Source organism: Oncorhynchus clarkii, chromosome 11, assembly GCF_045791955.1.
Source record: "Oncorhynchus clarkii lewisi isolate Uvic-CL-2024 chromosome 11, UVic_Ocla_1.0, whole genome shotgun sequence".
Taxonomy (NCBI): Eukaryota; Metazoa; Chordata; class Actinopteri; order Salmoniformes; family Salmonidae; genus Oncorhynchus; species Oncorhynchus clarkii.
Window position 1 is genome coordinate 3,611,854 of NC_092157.1, and position 8,824 is coordinate 3,620,677.

The window sequence follows — 8,824 nt, forward strand, 5'->3', positions numbered from 1 at the left end:
CTGTAGTCTGTCAGAGATTAGCTGTGTTGTATTCTGTGTAGAGATTAGCTGTGTTGTAGTCTGTGTAGAGATCAGCTTTGTTGTAGTCTGTGTAGAGATTAGCTGTGTTGTAGTCTGTGTAGAGATCAGCGGTGTTGAAGTATGTGTAGTGATTAGCTGTGTTGTAGTCTGTGTAGAGATCAGCTGTGTTGTAGTCTGTGTAGAGATTAGCTGTGTTGTAGTCTGTGTAGAGATCAGCGGTGTTGAAGTATGTGTAGTGATTAGCTGTGTTGTAGTCTGTGTAGAGATTAGCTGTGCTGTAGTCTGTGTAGAGATCAGCTGTGTTGTAGTCTGTGTAGAGATCAGCTGTGTTGTAGTCTGTGTAGAGATCAGCGGTGTTGTAGTCTGTGTAGTGATTAGCTCTGTTGTAGTCTGTTTAGAGTTTAGCTGTGTTGTAGTCTGTGTAGAGCTTAGCTGTGTTGTAGTCTTTGTAGAGATCATCTGTGTTGTAGTCTGTGTAGAGATCAGCTGTGTTGTAGTCTGTGTAGAGATTAGCTGTGTTGTAGTCTTTGTAGAGATCAGCTGTGTTGCAGTCTGTGTAGAGTTGTGTCCTACTAAGGAAGGTGAAGGGAGTTGTCTTTCTGTCTCAGATCTCTCTCTGGGTTTTTACCTTCTCTGGTTCTGACTGTCATGGCACACAGATGATACATCTATATCTGTTCTCAATACGATTACAACTGGCAGGCTGTTAACAGTGTGTGTGTGTGTGTGTGTGTGTGTGTGTGTGTGTGTGTGTGTGTGTGTGTGTGTGTGTGTGTGTGTGTGTGTGTCCTCAGAGTTGTAACATGAAACTGTCCTCAGAGATGAAACATGAAACTGTTCTCAGAGTTTAAACATGAAACTGTCCTCAGAGTTGAAACATGAAACTGTCCTCAAGAGTTTAAACATGAAACTGTCCTCAAGAGTTTAAACATGAAACTGTCCTCAGAGTTGAAACATGAAACTGTCCTCAGAGATGAAACATGAAACTGTCCTCGGAGTTTAAACATGAAACTGTCCTCAGAGTTGAAACATGAAACTGTCCTCAGAGTTGAAACATGAAACTGTCCTCAGAGTTGAAACATTAAACTGTCCTCAGAGATGAAACATGAAACTGTCCTCAGAGTTGAAACATGAAACTGTCCTTAGAGGAAGGGCCAGCACATTCACACACACACAGATGTGTACCCTTTCTCTCACACTCTCTCGCTCTCTCACACACACTTATCAAAACGATGACTGGCAGTGCAGTGTGTGCCAGGTAACGATGTGAGATCTAATGACCCTCTTTCTCTCCTCCTCCCTTTGTCCCCTCCCTCCCCTTTCCTCCTCCCCTTCCCCTCCTCTTCCCCTACCTTCCTCCTCCTCTCCTCTTCCAGCCCAGAAGGGTCTACTCCACCTCTCCCCGGATGTCTATCAAGAGATGGAGGCGAGCAGGAAACAGGGGGCCCCCGTTAACTACCTAACCCCCAAACTATCTGATCCCCTGGTCGTCCCTCTGTCCCCTGGACACACCCCCTACTACAGGTAGAATCGTTCTTTCATTCCCAAGTCTACCAAATAGCAATAAGGAGGGCTGAGCTGGGGTTAGTTCACCATATCTACCAGATACCTAAACATCTAGAGGAGAACTGAGCTGGGGTTAGTTCACCATGTGTACCAGATACCTAAACATCTAGAGGAGAACTGAGCTGGGTTAGTTCACCATGTCTACCAGATACCTAAATATCTAGAGGAGAACTGAGCTGGGTTAGTTCACCATATCTACCAGATACCTAAATATCTAGAGGAGAACTGAGCTGGGTTAGTTCCCATATCTACTAGATACCTAAACATCTAGAGGAGAACTGAGCTGGGTTAGTTCACCATGTCTACCAGATACCTAAACATCTAGAGGAGAACTGAGCTGGGTTAGTTCCCATATCTACCAGATACCTAAACATCTAGAGGAGAACTGAGCTGGGTTAGTTCACCATATCTACCAGATACCTAAATATCTAGAGGAGAACTGAGCTGGGTTAGTTCACCATATCTACCAGATACCTAAATATCTAGAGGAGAACTGAGCTGGGTTAGTTACCATGTCTACCAGATACCTAAACATCTAGAGGAGAACTGAGCTGGGTTAGTTCACCATGTCTACCAGATACCTAAACATCGAGAGGAGAACTGAGCTGGGTTAGTTCCCATATCTACCAGATACCTAAACATCTAGAGGAGAACTGAGCATGGTTAGTTCACCATGTCTACCAGATACCTAAAGAGATAGAGGAGAACTGAGCATGGTTAGTTCACCATGTCTACCAGATACCTAAAGAGATAGAGGAGAACTGAGCTGGGTTAGTTCCCATGTCTACCAGATAGGAGGAGAACCTAGCTGGGTTAGTTCCCATGTCTACCAGATAGGAGGAGAACTGAGCTGGGTTAGTTCCCATGTCTACCAGAAAGGAGGAGAACTGAGCTGGGTTAGTTCCCATGTCTACCAGATAGGAGGAGAACTGAGCTGGGTTAGTTCCCATGTCTACCAGATAGGAGGAGAACTGAGCTGGGTTAGTTCCCATGTCTACCAGATAGGAGGAGAACTGAGCTGGGTTAGTTCCCATGTCTACCAGATAGGAGGAGAACTGAGCTGGGTTAGTTCCCCACTGGCAGAATGTGTAATATCTTTGTGTCTGAATGGGATGTTTAATGTTTGATGTTTATTATTGTTCACTGCGTTTCTAAGATCGTTTTCTACCTGTTAATCCGTTTCTGTTTTACAGCCCCCCCGCAGTTGCCACGGCAGCCATGGCGAGGGAGCTGTTGATGAACGGGTCAGGAGAGGGGAGGTCTGGGGAGAACATAGGACTGAAGGGGAAGAGCTCTGTCCAGCCCTCACAGCAACTAGAGTACCTGGCTCAAATACAAGGCTTCCAGGTAGGCATGCAGTATGCTTCTAGTGCACGCACGCACACACACACACACACACACACACACACACACACACACACACACACACCTAAACCTAAGCAGACACACTCTGATATAGTAGTAGACTGACACATGGAAAGTAGAGGGCTGAAGGCCTGGTCCTTATACCCTGTACCGTGTGTGTATGTCTATGTTTTCATTCTCGTGTGTGTGTGTGTGTGTGTGTGTGTGTGTGTGTGTGTGTGCCTGTGCCTGTGCCTTAATCTAGGCCTCCAGATCTTCCCTGCATACCACAGCCCTAATCCCAGATAGCAGTGCAACAGAGGCTGTTCATTCTACAGTTTAACTCCACATGCTGTCTACCACCCCACACGCCTGCTTCTGGAAGGCTACTGACATATGATTTCAATCACTGGATGGCTGACTGGCCGGCTGGCTGACTGGCTGACTGACTGGCTGGCTGGCTGACTGGATGGCTGGCTGGCTGACTGGATGGCTGGCTGGCTGACTGGCTGGCTGGCTGGCTGACTGGCTGGCTGACTGGATGGCTGGCTGGCTGACTGGCTGACTGGATGGCTGGCTGACTGGCTGGCTGACTGACTGGCTGGCTGACTGACTGGCTGGCTGACTGGCCGACTGGCTGGCTGACTGGCCGACTGGCTGGCTGACTGGCTGGCTCGCTGACTGGATGGCTGGCTGGATGGCTGACTTGCTGGCCGACTGACTGACTGGCTGGCTCGCTGACTGGATGGCTGGCTGGATGGCTGACTGGCTGGCTGGCCGACTGGCTGGCTGACCGGCTGGCTGACTGGCTGGCTGACCGGCTGGCTGGCTGACTGTCTGGCTGACTGTCTGGCTGACTGTCTGGCTGGCTGACTGGCTGGCTGGCTGACTGGCTGGCTGACTGGCTGGATGTCTGACTGGCTGGCTGACTGGCTGGCTGGCTGACTGGCTGGCTGACTGGCTGGCTGACTGGCTGACTGGCTGGCCGACTGGCTGGCTGACTGGCTGGCTCGCTGACTGGATGGCTGACTGGCTGGCTGGCCGACTGGCTGGCTGACCGGCTGGCTGACCGGCTGGCTGACTGTCTGGCTGACTGGCTGGCTGACTGGCTGGCTGGATGACTGGCTGGCTGACTGGCTGGCTGGCTGACTGGCTGGCTGACTGGCTGACTGGCTGGCTGACTGGCTGGCTGACTGACTGGCTGACTGACTGGCTGACTGGCTGGCTGGCTGACTGGCTGGCTCGCTGACTGGATGGCTGGCTGGATGGCTGACTTGCTGGCCGACTGACTGACTGGCTGGCTCGCTGACTGGATGGCTGGCTGGATGGCTGACTGGCTGGCTGGCCGACTGGCTGGCTGACCGGCTGGCTGACTGGCTGGCTGACCGGCTGGCTGGCTGACTGTCTGGCTGACTGTCTGGCTGGCTGACTGGCTGGCTGGCTGGCTGACTGGCTGGCTGACTGGCTGGATGTCTGACTGGCTGGCTGACTGGCTGGCTGACTGGCTGGCTGACTGACTGGCTGACTGGCTGGCTGGCTGGCTGGCCGACTGGCTGGCTGACTGGCTGGCTCGCTGACTGGATGGCTGACTGGCTGACTGGCTGACTGGCCGACTGGCTGGCTGACTGGCTGGCTCGCTGACTGGATGGCTGGCTGGATGGCTGACTTGCTGGCCGACTGACTGACTGGCTGGCTCGCTGACTGGATGGCTGGCTGGCTGGCTGACTGGCTGGTTGGCTGACTGACTGGCTGGCTGACTGGCTGACTGGCTGGCTGGCTGACTGACTGGCTGACTGGCTGACTGACTGACTGGCTGACTGACTGACTGGCTGGCTGACTGGCTGACTGACTGACTGGCTGACTGGCTGACTGACTGGCTGGCTGACTGGCTGGCTGGCTGGCTGACTGGCTGACTGGCTGACTGACTGACTGGCTGACTGACTGACTGGCTGACTGACTGGCTGACTGACTGACTGGCTGACTGACTGACTGGCTGGCTGACTAGCTGACTGGCTGACTGACTGGTTGGCTGACTGGCTGGCTGGCTGGCTGACTGGCTGGCTGACTGGCTGACTGACTGGTTGGCTGACCGGCTGACTGACTGGCTGACTGGCTGACTGGCTTTCTGGCTGACTGGCTGGCTGACTGGCTGACTGGCTGACTGGCTGACTGACTGGCTGACTGGCTGGCTGACTGGCTGACTGGCTGACTGGCTGGCTGGCTGACTGACTGACTGGCTGACTGACTGGCTGACTGGCTGACTGACTGACTGACTGGCTGGCTGACTAGCTGACTGGCTGACTGACTGGTTGGCTGACCGGCTGACTGGCTGGCTGGCTGGCTGACTGGCTGGCTGACTGGCTGACTGGCTGACTGACTGGCTGACTGGCTGGCTGACTGGCTGACTGGCTGACTGGCTGGCTGTACCCCTTTTGATTTGAACTGAACCTTCCATACATGTTTCCTTTTGTAGAAGTGGTCAGAAAGTGAGTTGTTGGACCCTGAATGACAACACATTCAGGAGAGAGAGGTGCTCAAAGATGACCCCCCCACCCCAACATGAGACATCTATGTCTTCATCACTGTAAAAGATGACCCCCAACACCATGAGACATCTATGTCTTCATCACTGTAAAAGATTACCCCCCCACCATGAGACATCTACAGTGGGGAGAACAAGTAGTTGATACACTGCCGATTTTGCAGGTTTTCCTACTTACAAAGCATGTAGAGGTCTGTAATTTTTATCATAGGTACACGTCAACTGTGAGAGACGGAATCTAAAACAAAAATCCAGATAATCACATTGTATGATTTTTAAGTAATTAATTTGCATTTTATTGCATGACATAAGTATTTGATACATCAGAAAAGCAGAACTTAATATTTGGTACAGAAACCTTTGTTTGCAATTACAGAGATCATATGTTTCCTGTAGTTCTTGACCAGGTTTGCACACACTGCAGCAGGGATTTTGGCCCACTCCTCCACACAGACCTTCTCCAGATCCTTCAGGTTTCGGGGCTGTCGCTGGGCAATACGGACTTTCAGCTCCCTCCAAAGATTTTCTATTGGGTTCAGGTCTGGAGATTGGCTAGGCCACTCCAGGACCTTGAGATGCTTCTTACGGAGCCACTCCTTAGTTGCCCTGGCTGTGTGTTTCGGGTCGTTGTCATGCTGGAAGACCCAGCCACGACCCATCTTCAATGCCCTTACTGAGGGAAGGAGGTTGCTGGCCAAGATCTCGCGATACATGGCCCCATCAATCCTCCCCTCAATACGATGCAGTCGTATTTGCAGAAAAGCATCCCCAAAGAATGATGTTTCCACCTCCATGCTTCACGGTTGGGATGGTGTTCTTGGGGTTGTACTCATCCTTCTTCTTCCTCCAAACACGGCGAGTGGAGTTTAGACTAAAAAGCTCTATTTTTGTCTCATCAGACCACATGACCTTCTCCCATTCCTCCTCTGGATCATCCAGATGGTCATTGGCAAACTTCAGACGGGCCTGGACATGCGCTGGCTGGAGCAGGGGGACCTTGCGTGCGCTGCAGGATTTTAATCCATGACGGCGTAGTGTGTTACTAACGGTTTTCTTTGAGACTGTGGTCCCAGCTCTCTTCAGGTCATTGACCAGGTCCTGCTGTGTAGTTCTGGGCTGATCCCTCACCTTCCTCATGATCATTGATGCTCCACGAGGTGATATCTTGCATGGAGCCCCAGACCGAGGGTGATTGACCGTCATCTTGAACTTCTTCCATTTTCTAATAATTGCGCCAACAGTTGTTGCCTTCTCACCAAGCTGCTTGCCTATTGTCCTGTATCCCATCCCAGCCTTGTGCAGGTCTACAGTTTTATCCCTGATGTCCTTACACAGCCCTGTGGTCTTGGCCATTGTGGAGAGGTTGGAGTCCGTTTGATTAAGTGTGTGGACAGGTGTCTTTTATACAGGTAATGAGTTCAAACAGGTGCAGTTAATACAGGTAATGAATGGAGAACAGGAGGGCTTCTTAAAGAAAAACTAACAGGTCTGTGAGGGCCGGAATTCTTACTGGTTGGTAGGTGATCAAATACTTATGTCGTGCAATAAAATGCATATTAAATGCTTAAAAATCATACAATGTGATTTTCTGGATTTTTGTTTTAGATTCCGTCTCTCATAGTTAAAGTGTACCTATGATAAAAATTACAGACCTCTACATGCTTTGTAAGTAGGAAAACCTGCAAAATCGGCAGTGTATCAAATTTTTGTTCTCCCCACTGTACGTCTTCATCAGTGGAAAAGATGAACGGTTGAGATTGATATCATTTAATTATGATGATTTTGGATGTCGCGTGGTAGGCTCTGACCACAAACATGTATGGAAGGTTCAGTTAAAATCTAAAGGAATGCTGTCAAAAGTGATTGAATTTAAATGTTTGTTTTTTTAACCCGGAAGTGAATGTGGAGCTCCGTCTTAATGCATCACAATGTGCTGGTGTTCCTCAGTAACATTAGACACACCAGATCCCAACCTGCTCTGGGCTCCAGACAAAACTCTTTGTTATTGTTCTTAGCTCTCTCAGCCTTCCTGTGTGTAACCTGAGAGAGCACTGAGACCCGGCCAAGCCCCAACACACACATCAGGTTCTGCTTAGAGAGAGTGGGTGTGTGTGTGGGTGTGGGTGTGTGTGTGTGTGTGGGTGTGGGTGTGGGTGTGTGTGTGTGTGTGTGTGTTTGTGTTTGGTTTTACAAGGAAAATTCAGGCAGGGAAAATTAGGGGTTGGGGTTAAAGTTAGGTTTAGGGTTAATGTTAGGTTTAGGGTTCAGGTTAGGTTTAGGGTTAATGTTAGGTTTCAGGTTAGGGTTAGGGTTCGTTTAAGGTTAGGGTTAAGGTTAAGGTTATGTTTAAGGTTATGTTTAAGGCTAGGGTTACGGTTAGGTTTAAGGTTAGGATTAAGGTTAGGTTAAGGTTATGTTTAAGGTTATATTTAAGGCTAGGATTACGGTTAGGTTTAAGGTTAGGTTTAGGTTTAAGGTTATGTTTAAGGTTATGTTTAAGATTAGGGTTAGGGTTATGTTTAAGGTTAGGGTTAGGGTTAAGGTTAGGTTTAAGATTAGGGTTAGGGTTAAGGTTAGGTTTAAGATTAGGGTTAGGGTTAGGGTTATGTTTAAGGTTAGGGTTATGTTTAAGGTTAGGGTTAGGGTTATGTTTAAGGTTAGGGTTAGGGTTAGGTTTAAGGTTATGTTTAAGGTTATGTTTAAGGTTAGGGTTAGGGTTAAGGTTATGTTTAAGGTTATGTTTAAGATTAGGGTTAGGGTTCGTGTTTAGGGAAAACAGGATTTTGAATGGGAATACATTTTGTGATCCCCTCAAGGATAGTAAAACAAAATTAGATTGTAACTGAGATGACAGACTGTATGTCTCATTGAGTGGATGCTTCATATTATTGACAGTTTGTAAGGGAGATTATATCAGATGTCGACGTTAGGCAGATTGTACATTTACGTTCTGTAAGGTATATGTTTCCGGCCACAGTGTTTTAGTGTGCTTCTTTTAGATTTCCTAAAACATGCACTTGTCTCTTTTTACCATTTAGAACTTGTAAAACCTGATGTGTTCTAGTCAGAATGCCAGGTGTTCTAACTTCATACCACTCAATGACATTTACCTTCTAAACAGAACACACTCAATGACATTTACCTTCTAAACAGAACACACTCAATGACATTTACCTTCTAAACAGAACACACTCAATGACATTTACCTTCTAAACAGAACACACTCAATGACATTTACCTTCTAAACAGAACACACTCAATGACATTTACCTTCTAAACAGAACACACTCAATGACATTTACCTTCTAAACAGAACACACTCAATCACATTTACCTTCTAAACAGAACACA

The 8,824-nt window shown here is 48.5% G+C and overlaps 1 protein-coding gene across 2 annotated transcripts in view; it reads left to right on the forward strand.

The window, feature by feature from the left end:
- Positions 1–8,824, forward strand: part of LOC139420128 (staufen double-stranded RNA binding protein 2) — a 349,406-nt gene that overhangs the window by 155,576 nt on the left and 185,006 nt on the right. For both annotated transcript variants that reach the window (XM_071169872.1, XM_071169871.1), the window contains exons 12-13: positions 1,398–1,545; positions 2,781–2,934. In XM_071169872.1, the coding sequence (XP_071025973.1) occupies positions 1,398–1,545; positions 2,781–2,934 (302 nt within the window). The remainder of the gene's footprint in view (positions 1–1,397; positions 1,546–2,780; positions 2,935–8,824) is intronic.